The following is a 13,853-nucleotide window of genomic DNA, read 5'->3' as shown; positions in this document are numbered from 1 at the left end:
TCGAGCTAGCTCAAGCTCGAAAGTCTCGGAAGTCAAGTTCTGTAGACCACTGAGCTTGGTCTCAAACTCGGAATTAGATATGTATCGACAAATTAAATTTCTTTAATTTTCTTATTTTTAAATAAAAATATATATTTCTAAGTACCCGAGTAGCCCGTGAGCTACTTGAGTGCAAATAATTAAAACTCGAACTTGACTCATTCAAAAATATGCTTGATTTACTCGAACTCGATTAAACCTAGCTTGAATCGAGTTTTGACCGAATTGCTCATAAACTACACACGAGTGTTGACTCACTTACACCGCCATTCATAAAATGAGATGAGATGAGATAACAAATTAAAAGATAACAATAATATATAAAGTTACTTTCACTCCTATTATTATAAAACTTGCCAAATGCGGAAAGTTTCAAGAATGTCGAATCTTGCCTTTCGCGCCAAATAATGTCTTGTAAATTATTAAACTGATTATCCGAGAATTGCATCGGTAAAGATTGAAAACTTAGCTCTTGAATTTTATAACTGATCAAAATATCATTTAGTTGTCCTACATCGACTGGACAGCGTTTCTTGGAAGTTATATATATGAACTTGGTGTTGAGTAATATCCAAAGTCTATAATCTTAACTTGATTTCAGAGCACAAGACCCATTGTTATGTATTAGACTGCCTATAGATGAGTTACTCCTTTGTCTTTTTACCCTCTAGATGTTCTATCTTTGAGCGGGTTGTTTTAACCTAAGTTATCATTATTATTTTTTTTTCTGACTAATTTTTGAGTCTATGTTTAGCCCACAGAAGTTCACAAATATACAGGTCACGCTTGAACTTGGGCTGCCCAATAGGGATAACAATATTTTAAATGAATTTATATTTTTAGTTATGTAATTTGCATGTTTTTTTTTTCCATTTTTGGTCATGTTACAGTGAATTTAGATTTTTAGTTCTCTAAATTATGCATTGTTTTCATTTTTGAAAATAACTACAAGTTAGAAGACTAAAATACAAAAAGTATGAAAGTTACATGACTAAAGATGAAAATTCATCGTAACACGAACAAAAAAAAAATGCAAGTTATAGGACTGAAAACACAAATTCACCACTAATAGGATCAAAAGTGAAAATAACAAGATAAAAAATGTATTTTTCCCTGCCCAATATATGAACAGCTATATGTGATGCAACCCAAATTACAACTCAAACTCATTTTTTTAATTCAAACCCAAGCTCAATTCGGGTGATAATTATAATTAACTTAGCCCAATTTTCTCATTGAGTCGAGCAAATCTAGCACGGGCTAACCTAAATCAATTGGGAGTTCTAATAACAAACGAGCTCTCCGACAATAATACAGAAGCACACAGAGTTGTGTGTGTGATATATAATATAGGAATATTTTATGAATTTTTTTTATGAAATAATGTATTATTTAGTAGTTAAAAATTAATATTGATAAGATTATATAAATTTATAATGTTAATATAATCAAATTGATATTTGAGATATATACGTGTGCAATTAATCATAGAAACAAACATGATATAGATTGGTGAAAGAAAAAATGGAAAATGTACTATGTTAGTGGGAAAAAGAAGTTGAAACAAAAGTGAACAAAAAATGGTAGAATTGGAAGATGATTTTTTTGACACACCAAAAAAACAGTTACTATAAGCCACTCAACCTTTATAATAGTATAGATAGTATAGATGCATAAGCACATTCTAGTAACATGTCGACCTCAAGTCAAGCCCTGCTCCAGCATACTGGGCCCAACCGTGCCTTCGATTCGCACTCGGAACTTCGTCCTGAATTGGGTTATGAATGCACTTGGCCAAGAAGCAGATATATTTGCATCACATAATTTAAATTATTGAATGATTAGATTAGTTGATCTGATCTATATATGCATAGAATGAAAAATAATATTGTAGTATAACAATAATATTTTTCATGCGTCAGATTGTTAACGTCTCACGAAACAATATAACGAAAGTCATGTTGACTAAAAAAAAAAAGTGAAACTCACCCATTCATAATCATCAATAATAATGATCATCCATTACCCGTTGCACGCACAAGCACTACAATATCATAAACTCTCAATATGACCGATCTCAGAACAATACATAGCTTCAATTCGAATGTAAAAGGTCCGAATCAATTCTTGTTCGCCTAACTCGCCATGAGTTCAGATTCAGTTGGGGAAAAATCTTCGACGCTACAACGATTAATAACGTCTCTCAGAGCCATCACCACCTGTAGTTAGAGCATGATCAGTCAAGAAAATAAGAAGCTAAAGCATTTGTACAGATTTTCTTGTAATGCAAGTTTGTTATGTCAAACTCAGTTATTGTTTTTCCTTGAAATAATATAATCGACCAATAACGGATTTGGAAATTTTGCCACAGATTGATGAAAGGCTAGACCTTGTAATGATAATATATGGTTTAGCCAATTGTTTGCTCGGAGATGTGGTGATTAATTATACGCAACACCGGGAGAATATCTGGTACAAATAAACTGTAGCATAGAAGGGTACTGACTCATGTCTTTGTTCATTACATTACATTGTGCATACAACAGAGATTTCTTACCTTCTTTATCGAGTATCTGCTCTTCGGATCCCAATTTAGGCATTTTTCGGCCACACGAATCATCCAATATAGTTGGTAAAGATCCACAGAATCTTGCAGCATTGGATCAATCAGTTCCATGTATTTCTTTTTCCTTAACAGTGGTCTCGCCTATATCAAAATAAGATGATTTCCATTCGTTAATCCATCTATCTATATATATATATAATTTTTTGGGCATAATTAAATATGTCTTGGAATAAAGAGTTTGCATGATGATATATTGTCATTGACAGTCAAAACAAAAACCTCATATATATTCATTACCCATCTCAAAAAAGTTTGCCCTTCAGTATCTTCAATAGTCTTTCTACCCGTTATCAGCTCCAAAAGAACGACACCGAAAGAAAATACATCAGCTTTACTCAAGTCTATCCCGGTTTCTTGATATTCTGGCGCTAGGTATTCGAAAGTCTTCAACACCGTCGTCTCAGAAGTCTGGCCCAGGGCTTCGTATTGGTTTGTAGCGAGTCCGTAGTAGGAAATCTGATACATAAATATATGTCAAATGATCAATGGCCTAAAAGGTGCATTCGTCCTGAAATAAATAACAATCGTAACTGCTTGTGTATGATGATCGGGAATATGTAGTTTGAGGTTTTGTGCAGTGTAAAAGATTCGAATTAATTACAATATTGTTATCACCAGCTGCAACTTTTAATATAAGAGTAGTTACTCTGTCTCGTATTAGTATTACTCAAAAGTTATCTTACCAGGGGTTGATAATCATGAGTAATGAGGATGTTACTAGGCCTCATGCTATTGTAAATTCTTGCTCTGTTCAAAACTTGTAAGCCTTTTGCTGCGCCAAAGGCAATATTTAGTCTTATTTCCCATGTAAATCTCTTGCTCTTTTCTGCACAGAAGGTCATGTACTAATAAGCTCCCAAAATCATATAGTTCAATGAATTAGTGAATGGTTCTCTTTTTAAGGGTGCGTCCGTTTACCCCATAGATGTCTGCTGAGAGATCCATTGCAAACAAACTCGTAAACCAGCAATCTCTTGGGTCCTTCTGTACACAATCCTAGGAACAAAGTAACGTTTTCGTGTCTGATATCTTGGAGCGTCCGAACTTCTCTATTAATCTCAGCATCTTTAATTGTTGCTGAAGGCTGCTCCCAGATAAAAACTTTGCTCTGATCATTCAACAATCCTAGGTAGATTTTCCTTCCTTGGTCATAAGACAAATTTTCAGGGCAAAATCCATTTGTCGCGAGCTGCAGCTCTGCGTAAGTGAACCGTTTCTTTATTCCATTCAAAGGGTTGAGGTTCATACACTTCCCTGGTGATAGTTTTTCCTCGTCTGTTAGGCTTTGAACCAAAACGAATACCCGAAATTCTATGCATGAAAATCTGAGGCCATAACCACTTACTGGATTCAGGATTTGAGGTTGACTCCTGCACTAGGCCTGGAGGTAAGGCGCTAGCTTCGATTTCTTGAGGCTGTCTGATAACTTTAATGCTGCCATCAGATTTCATCCTAGAGATTCCACAACACAGGTTTTTCTCAAAGTAGTTCCATTCTTTCTTTAGTTTCCTAGAAGTATATAACAGGTTCAGACAACCATAAGTTCTTAAATCAAACTGATCAAGCCAAGAGTCTAACGGATTACACGTTCGTTCGTTCTCTCTCAAGTTTGATTCGATTAAGGTTAAAAGAATGATGGATAGAAAACCTGTGAAGAATAACGTGTGTTGCCTGAACACTCTTGACATATTCTACCCCAACTTCTTTGAGCAAGCCTGCTACCACCTTTATCTCGAACTCTATCTATAGGTGGCAGATTCAAGAATTTTATCAGTGTTGCCACTTAGAAATAATTTGTTATCTTCCAACTAGATAGGCCAAAAAAATAAATTAGATCATCAATCACCTGTAACGATTCGGCCACTCTAAGTATCTGTTTATGCTCGTCGCAGCTGGTATACTCATCAAATTTCTTCTGAATTTCTTCTCCTATGTCCTCTTTGTGCTTGTTAATTGTTGCACTCGAATGCAATCTGGTTTTATTTTCTGCCCAAGAATATGAGTAACATTAGTTACATTGGTTGCTAATATATGAATCCAAGAATCAAATCTTTTTTTTCAACACAAGTACAAAATCATTACGCAGTAATGATCCACACAACATAGGACGCAATATGGATTCGTCTCTAAAAGCCTGAATTATTCCAAGAAGCATGACTTTGTCACCACATTTGAGTTCCAATCCGTGTAGAACATGTCTCACGGTACTAAACTCCCTTGACGCGTCTTGAATTATGACAACCTTTTGTATGCTACTCGACATTTCTCCAACAGCATACACTGCAACAGATGAGGCTGTTATCCAAGATTAAGACGAAAAAACAGAACCGAGATCAGCAATGATGCAATAGCACAGGAAGTTGCAACCTCAAAATTAATCCTGGATTGTAACTCTTGTAATTGGGATTCGTCCAATTCGAGGAGTTTATGTAGTTACGATAGAGATTTCTTGCAGCCTTCTTTGTTGCTTCCTATGAATTTACATCTTTGTTTCTTGAACTGAAGTGAATTTGAACTATGTAAACATGGAACAATATATGCCTTGCATTTGTAATCTTTAAGCTCATATTCTATATATTATGGGTAAAAAAGGACAAAAAATTGTGCATTGTTTGGATCAGTCCCAAGAAATATTCTTTAAAGCAAGAAAATATTTGCTTTCTTGATGGGATTTTGACTCCAATTCCTATGCTGAAGTGTGCTTTGTTCTCATTGCACTATGCTTGGTTTAACAATTACGCATATTCCTATGCATATGTGAGGACCAGAACTTTTAATGTTCGCCACATTCTTGTTGTACAATGTTCCATTTTTCTGCTGTTTGTTTATTGTCGTTTGGGGACAGTTTTCTAGATCATTGTCTGTTTTCATGGTGCCAAGTTTGGCTTTGGCTGATTTCTCAAACGTATCCGTCTTATGATTATTAACCTTTAACTGTTTTAAAATTGGAACATATACATTTTTGTCTTCAAGAAATGCCATGAATCGAAAGAAATATGATTACAACCTCGAATGCTTGATGTGACACGTATAGTTTAGTTTAAAGCGTCTTTCTGTAAAACATAGAAAGTCATTTGTGTTTTGAAAAACATGTATTATATGTAGAATGAATGTTGCGCATTATTATTTATTATATTTGAAATCGTAAAATTATCTAAATCAAGAGATATGTTTATTAATTCATTTGAAATATTGTTATTTTAGAGATAACATATAATCGTGTATAACTTTCATTCTACATATAACATAATATAACATAATCATTTTCTTAAAAGGCCTATGCTAAAATGTTATAATCAAATTTGGCCTTATATTAAGATTTTTTTTTAATTTAAAAAAAGTATCAAATTTGACTGTTATTTATTTAAATTCAAAGATATCATTTAAACCATTTTTTCATCTATTCATCGTTGGAATACCGCTTAATTCATACCTTATCCATCTAAATTATATAGGACACATTTTTTTTTGTTAATCCCAAATATATAAACATATATCATATTTAGTAATAATTTTTTTACAATCCTTTACTAATATACCCCTATTAACTACATTTTAAAAATTATGCAATCATTTTTTGAATACATTAAATAAGGATAAAATGAGAAGTTTATACAAAATTTATTTTTTTAGTGATTTTTCTTAATCCGTGTGTAAAAACAAAAAATAGGTCCATAAAATTAGGACAGAAGCTGGACTATTTTACAGTCCCATTGGAGCATGTGGATATTTATTATGTGAGCCAATGGTTGATTACAATCCATATATAATTATATTTTATGAATTTAAATATTTAAATTTAAAAATTCAATTTTCTAAACTATTAGGGTTCCACAAATTTTTTTTCTTCTTATTTTAATAATTAAGATATTTCATAAATAAATATTATTGGACGAAAATTTATGATATCAATATAAATTAAAAAAAATCTCCAAACATAACAAAGTTTGAAAGAAAAAAGTCCAGGATCTTTGCGAAAAAATAGGGATAAAAACTTGGTCTTAATTTTAATTCAATAGATAGATCTCTAAACAAAAAGACTATATTATCCCTCATTTAAAATATTAAATACAGGGTAGATATGTGTTTTTATCGTTTCTCCCTGTTCTTTTTTCTTCTTCTTTATGTTTTTTTCTTTTCTCTTTCTTCTTCCTCATATTTCTGCATATTTTTTTCTTACCATTTTTCTGCTCATTTTTTAGTTTTTTGTTAAATTTTTTTTAATCAAAATCGTGAAGAGACCGATCATCATTGATTTTCAGTTCATATGGAATTATTTCTAATTCACATAGACTGATTTTTGAATTTTTTGGTTCACATAGACTGATTTTCGATCGATTTCGACCGATTTTCAATTTATATAGACTGATCTCGACCGTGTTTGTTGAGTTTAACTGATTTTGAATAAATATCGACTGGCGTCATCCGCTTTTCACTGCTTGTCGACTGGTCTCGACTGATATCGATCGATTATGTTGATTTTGAAGAAATCTTGACGACCGCTTTTTACTACATCTCGACCGATCTCGATTGTCTTATAATTGTATATATATATATATATTATTAATAACAATAAATTAAAGCATTGGTGGTTTAGTTAGAACTTGGGAGGAGAGAGGAGGGTAGAGTTCGAAACTCGGGAGGAGAGAGAAGACAAGAGATGAGTGTTTTTTTTCCAAAAAAAAATATTTATAATAAAAAGATCAAACTACCCTTAAATTGAGACAATTTGTCTGAATTAAAAAATCAAGAGTTTCTACTAACCTATATATTCCGGATGAATATAAATGGGTTGGTAGTTCGGGTTGACAGATGACTTGATTCATAATTCAGTTCAAATGGTCAATCCAAACCCAGCCCAACACAATTTATTGTCAGAGTCTGATTTCGGATTTAACCTTATTTGACTTCAACCCGATATTTTTGGTGTGAACTTGGGTTGAGTTTATTTTGACACCCTTTATTTTAATCAAACAGTAGTATTATAAGATTTATTGTATATAAGTGCATTTTTTTTGAATTTTTTATTATGTATGTTTTAATTGTTTTTTTTAATGGTATGTATGTTTTAATTGTTAATGAAAGAAAGAAATTGAATTTTGAATTATTTGTGTTTATTGTAAATAAAAAAAGCGTGTTTTATCTTAATAAGTTTTAAAAATTGGTTATTTCATTCATCATTTTGCATATCATGAACCAAAAAAATATGACAGCAGATTGAATTATTATTATTAGTATATATAAGTTCCATTCCATTGAAAAAAATTGTGCTATAATGGAATGAAGATAATATCATTTTATAAAATTATAAAAACAACCCATTATTTATGTTTACGACTTTAATTATTATATAATAAATTTATCCTTTTTTTTTAGTATCCGAATAAAAAGATTGCATATAGAAAAAAAAAATATAAAATGGTCTACTTTATGTCATTAAGTTAGTAGAAATTTTTTCACCAAAATATCTTGTGAATTATCGACAACATACTTCACTCTTAAGAAAATTAAATAAGCATCTCAGTTCGTGTCTTTTTATAAGAATTACACGATTTACCTTAGTTTTGTTAGGATCAAGCACTTATCACTAGGTCAAAAGCTAAATTTGTTAGCCAAGATGCAACTTTATTTTTTTATACATGTGACAACACAGATGAGTCGAGTTGTTAAGCCCATGGGTTTAAGGAGAAGCGTGCCTTATTGTTGGTGCTGTCTTATATCTCTTCGAGATCAATCTTATCTTTTTTTCCCATTTCCGACCCTTTCACCAACATAGACAATATAACTCGTTAAGATCTGGTGTCCCTAGTTTATGGGCCACCTAGCCAAATAGATCAAGCAGCATAACGTCAGCAGCTTGACGCACTAGAGTTTCCTAAGAAGTCACCTATTTTAGTACTACCCTCACTCATGCGTGCTTGACCAACAATATTTGCATGTGATTTTTTGAAAAAACACTAATGTTGCGGCTAAAAAACAAAATTTGAATAATATTATCTTTAATGTTAAAAATATATTTTTAAATTGTTCTATAACTTTTTTCCAGATCCACATGGTTGAGATAGCAAGCAACTATGGAGTCTTCGAGCAAGATTCCATGGTTTCTTGTATGGAAAATCTCAACTCAATGTTGGGTTTCACGTTGGTTTCTTAACGAAACACGATGTCGTGTTCAAAAAAATCATGTTAGCAAGGATAGATAGTGCAATTTTTATAAAATATAAAGGGTTTAGACTCCTATTTAATTTCATAGAGGTGAAATACACATTTTTGATATCATGGAAAAATATTATAAAGAGGGATTTTAAAATTTTCATACCGTAAAATCCTATATTGTTAAGTATATATTTAGTAAAGACTATAAATTTTTTTAAAATAGTATTATTTACATTTCATATTTTGTTAAATGCGCTCTATTTTTAATTTCATATTGAAAATTGACAATTGTACCCTTTGATATGTTATATTTTAGTAAATTAATTCATAGTTTCAATTTTTAAATTAAGTTAGCTATAACATTATTTACTCAAAAAATATAGTTAATTTGTTAATATCATTAAAAGTAAAAAATGCACAAAAAATATTTCAAACAAAATTTTAGTTTGCTTTGGACCAATGTTTTCATAACCGGACCGGTAATCGAACCGGTCTACCTTAAAAAAATGATCCAACCGGTTCGACCGTTTTAACCGGACGGTCGGACCGAAAAACTGTTTATAGAATATAATATAATTAATAATATCTTTTAAATTTTAAAAATCTAAAAGATGTATATAAATAAACAAAAATATATTTATCATAGTTTAAAAAATAAATAACTATATAAATATATTCAAAATATTAAGTATAGTTATATATACTATATTTTTAAAAATTAATTAATTAAAAAAATATAATAATAGAAAAATAATATTTTTAACGAAGTACAAATTTCAAATAATCATGTGTATATATATAATAAAATATTAAATTAAGATTTTAATATTAAAAAAAATAATAAAAAATATTCAAAAACCGGTTCAACCGATTTTCTGGTCGGTTCTTGGGACCGGTTCTTGGCCGGTTTTTGGCCGGTTAGACCGGTTTTGACCGGTTCTGAGCGGTTGAACTGTTAAAAAGGTTTTTAAGGGTATTTCGAACCGGACCAGTGACCGGTTCCCGGTCGAACTGGTCGAACCAGCCGGTCTAGTCCGGTTTTTAAAACACTGCTTTGGACAATTAAAGTTTTGTGATTTAATAAAGTTAAACTAAGCTGAATTAACTTAATATGCGGAATGAAGTAAGTTGATTGAACTAAAATGACCAAGTATCAAATTTCAACAAGACTGGTAATCAGCAGGTTATGACATAAGATCATAATATAGCAAGTCTAATTATCAGAACAATTTAGAGATTCCACATGACTGAATATAAAGAGCAATATTGAGAACCCAGGGATGCTGAATCTATACCTCTTTGAAATAATAAAAAAAAATCAATAAGATTCAAGTGCTATATAAACCTGAAACTTTCCAAAAACACAAGTGATCTACTATTAGTTTACTAAGAAAACGGAGAAAGTTTTGAGTTAAAAGACAAATGCATCATTTCGTTATTTATCAAAGTCTCTATGCAATCACTGACAGTTATTATGGGAAATTGCTAGGGACATGTCACATGTGGCAAAAACTTTCATTTTTGACAATGATACGTTTACAATTCAAAAAGAGTCATTCATTTTTTAACGTTGAAACTCACTTATAAAAGGGATCTACAACATATGATAACTGATGAGTGCAACCTTTGCATTTTTATTTTATTTGATGTAACTTGACTTTTGTTTTTTTTTCGAGCGATATAATGTGTCAGTTGTTTTGAAAAGTAAAATTTATAAAACTCAAAATATTCTCAAACTCCACACTTTAAATTTATTCTCTCAAATTGTGTTTTTCTACACAAATGGAGAGACCTATTTATAGATCTCAATGGGAGATTAGTCCAAAAATTAAATCATCATCATCTACATCATCACACACTAATTTTCAAAATAATACAACTCAATTTTCAACAATTCTAATATAATATAATATATTTTCAACACTCCCCCTTGTGATGATGATCGCCATATGATGATTGTCTTTATTACGTGTTTTATGCTGTCTCGTTAAAAACCTTACTAGGAAAAACCCAGTTGGATAAAAATCATAGCAAGGAAAAAAAGAGTGCAACCACGTAAACTCCCCTTCATGTTAATATGAGTGATTTTTCACATATTCTGTAGATTGTGCATCCCAATGTTGTATATATGCTTTCTGAATATCGTCGTGGAAAGTGCCTTTGAAAAGAGATCTGATGAGTTCTCACTTGATTGAATGTAACAGATATCAATATCTTTATTCTTCTCAAGCTCTTGAGTGTAGGCAAAGAACTTTGGGGGGATATGTTTGGTTCTGTCACTTTTGATGTATCCTTCTTTCATTTGAGAAATACATGCAGCATTGTCTTCATACAATGTCACAAGCTTCTTGTCTACTGATAATCCACAAGAAGTTTGGATATGTTGTGTCATTGATTTTAACCACACACATTCACGACTTGCTTCATGTAATGCAATAAATTCGGCGTGATTTGATGAAGTTGTTACGAGTGTTTGTTTCTGTGAACGCCAAGAAATTGCGGTGCCTCCACGAGTAAATACATATCCGGTTTGGGAACGTGCCTTATGTGGATCAGATAAATATCCAGCATCAGCATAACCAATGGTACTTTGATTGGTATCTTTTGAGTACAAAAGTCTCAAATCTGTCGTTCCTCGTAGATAACGGAATATATGTTTAATTCCGTTCCAGTGCCTCTTTGTTGGATATGAACTGAATCTTGCCAATAAATTTACAGCAAAAGATATATCAGGTCTAGTGCAATTTGCAAGATACATAAGGGCACCAATGACACTTAGATATGGTACTTCTGGACCAAGAATAACTTCATCATCCTCACATGGACGGAATGGATCCTTTTTTATGTTTAATGATCTTACAACCATTGGAGTACTTAATGGATTTGATTTATCCATATTAAAACGTTTAAGGATCTTTTCTGTATAATTTGTCTGGTGAACAAAAATTCCACATTCTTTTTGTTCGATTTGCAAACCCAGACAGTACTTGGTTTTTCCAAGATCCTTCATTTCAAATTCTTCTTTCAAGTACATCATAACTTCTTGAATTTCTTTATTCGTTCCAATGATGTTTAAATCATCAACATATACAGCAATAATTACACATCCGAATGTTGTTTTCTTGATAAAAACACAAGGGCATATTGGATCATTTACATATCTCTTTTTCATCAAGTGATCACTTAGCCGATTATACCACATTCGGCCTGATTGCTTCAACTCATATAATGATCTTTGCAATTTTACAGAATAAAATTCTCTGGGTTTTGAACTTTGTGCTTCAGACATCTTAAATCTTTCAGGGATTTTCATGTATATATCACTATCAAGTGATCCGTATAAGTAAGCTGTAACAACATCCATAAGACACATTTTCAAATTTTCAGACACTGCCAAACTAATCAAATATCGAAATGTAATTGCATCCATAACAGGAGAATACGTTTCTTCATAATCAATTCCAGGCCTTTGAGAAAAACCTTGTGCAACAAGTCTAGCTTTATATCTGACTATTTCATTTTTCTCATTTTGCTTTCGAATAAAAACCCATTTGTATCCAACAGGTTTTACACCTTCAGGTGTGAGGACTATAGATCCAAAAACATTACGTTTATTCAGGGAATCCAATTCAACCTAGATGACATCTTTCCATTTGGCCCAATCATGACGAGTTTTACATTCACCAAAAGATTTTGGTTCATGATCCTCATTTTCATTTATGATGTCACAAGCCACATTATAAGAAAATATCTCATCAATATCTTCTATGTCTTTTTGGTTCCATATTTTTCCAGTATTAATATAATTGATAGAAATTTCACGATTCTCGTCAGTTTGTGGTTCTGAAAGAACATTTTCATCATCAGGTGTTTCTTCTGGAACACCATTTTCTATTTTATGATTATCGTGCTTCTCTATGCCTTTTCTTTTTCGAGGATTTTTATCCTTGAAATCGACTGGCCTTCCACGCTTCAGGCGTTTAATGACATCATGAGTGTCTTCAATCTGTTTCTTTAGAATTTCAATTCGAGCTGGGGCATTTACAGCATGTATATATGATTTTGTCACCCTTTTTGTGTCTGCAAATGCATCTGGCATTTGATTTGCTATTCTTTGCAAATGTACAATTTGCTGTACATCTTTTTCACATTGTTTGGTCCTTGGATCCAAATGTAATAATGATGGTACATACCATGTGATTTCTTTTTCGATGTGTTTTTTTTCTCCCCCTAACACTGGGAATATTTCTTCATTAAAATGACAATCAGCAAAGCGTGCTGTAAACACATCGCCTGTCTGAGGCTCAAGATATCGAATGATTGATGAACTATCATAACCGATATAAATACCGATTTTTCTTTGAGGACCCATTTTTGATCGTTGAGGTGGTGCAATAGGCACATACACCATACATCCAAAAATTCTTAGATGAGAGATATTTGGTTCTTTACCAAATGCAAGTTGCAATGGGGAGAATTTATGATATGCACTTGGTCTGATGCGAATTAATGCCGCAGCATGTAAAATTGCATGTCCCCATATAGAAATAGGGAGTTTTGTTTTCATAATCATTGGTCTAGCAATCAGTTGTAGACGTTTAATCAATGATTCAGCTAATCCATTTTGCGTATGAACATGAGCTACAGGATGTTCAACAGTGATTTCCATTGATATACAATAATCATTGAAAGTCTGGGATGTAAATTCTCCAGCATTATCAAGTCTTATTTTCTTGATTGTATAATCGGGAAATTGATTTCGCAATTTTATTATTTGAGCCATCAATCTTGCAAATGCCACATTCCGAGTTGACAATAAGCATACATGTGACCATCTGCTAGAGGCATCGATCAATACCATAAAGTATCGAAATGGTCCACATGGTGGATGAATTGGCCCACAAATATCACCCTGAATACGTTCAAGAAATATGGGTGATTCAGTTTGGATTTTAGCTGGTGATGGTCTTATAATAAGTTTTCCAAGTGAACATGCTTTATATTGAAACTTATTATTCTGAAAGATCTTCTG

The 13,853-nt window shown here is 32.0% G+C and overlaps 1 protein-coding gene across 2 annotated transcripts; it reads right to left on the bottom strand.

The window, feature by feature from the left end:
• Positions 1–2,079: 2,079 nt before the first annotated feature.
• Positions 2,080–5,131, bottom strand: LOC140886100 (probable serine/threonine-protein kinase PBL7). 2 transcript variants are annotated; one of them, XM_073292604.1, is made up of 10 exons: positions 5,033–5,131; positions 4,748–4,945; positions 4,512–4,651; positions 4,314–4,408; positions 4,011–4,174; positions 3,584–3,919; positions 3,349–3,491; positions 2,903–3,121; positions 2,597–2,746; positions 2,080–2,258 (listed from the first exon to the last, which is right to left on the bottom strand). In XM_073292604.1, exons 2-10 carry the CDS (start codon positions 4,926–4,928, stop codon positions 2,175–2,177), a joined length of 1,512 nt encoding a protein of 503 aa, XP_073148705.1. In that variant the 5' UTR covers positions 4,929–4,945; positions 5,033–5,131; the 3' UTR covers positions 2,080–2,174. The 2 variants fall into 2 exon arrangements, with proteins under 2 accessions (XP_073148705.1, XP_073148706.1); XM_073292605.1 differs by having other exon boundaries at positions 4,748–5,035.
• Positions 5,132–13,853: the final 8,722 nt, after the last annotated feature.

This window comes from Henckelia pumila, chromosome 3, assembly GCF_033568475.1.
Source record: "Henckelia pumila isolate YLH828 chromosome 3, ASM3356847v2, whole genome shotgun sequence".
NCBI lineage: Eukaryota > Viridiplantae > Streptophyta > Magnoliopsida > Lamiales > Gesneriaceae > Henckelia > Henckelia pumila.
The sequence above is the reverse complement of the archived record's forward strand: the minus strand, read 5'-3'. Positions and strand labels throughout refer to the sequence as shown.

What these genes read in the sequence shown, in the direction of transcription:
- LOC140886100 (XM_073292604.1), bottom strand. Translation starts at nt 4,928, where the DNA reads ATGTCGAGTAGCATACAAAAGGTTGTCATAATTCAAGACGCGTCAAGG. An exon ending in GAGTGGCCGAATCGTTACAG is followed by an intron (nt 4,409 to 4,511) that starts GTGATTGATGAT and finishes TGCCACCTATAG; the next exon opens with ATAGAGTTCGAGATAAAGGT. An exon ending in AACCTCAAATCCTGAATCCA is followed by an intron (nt 3,920 to 4,010) that starts GTAAGTGGTTAT and finishes AACTATCACCAG; the next exon opens with GGAAGTGTATGAACCTCAAC.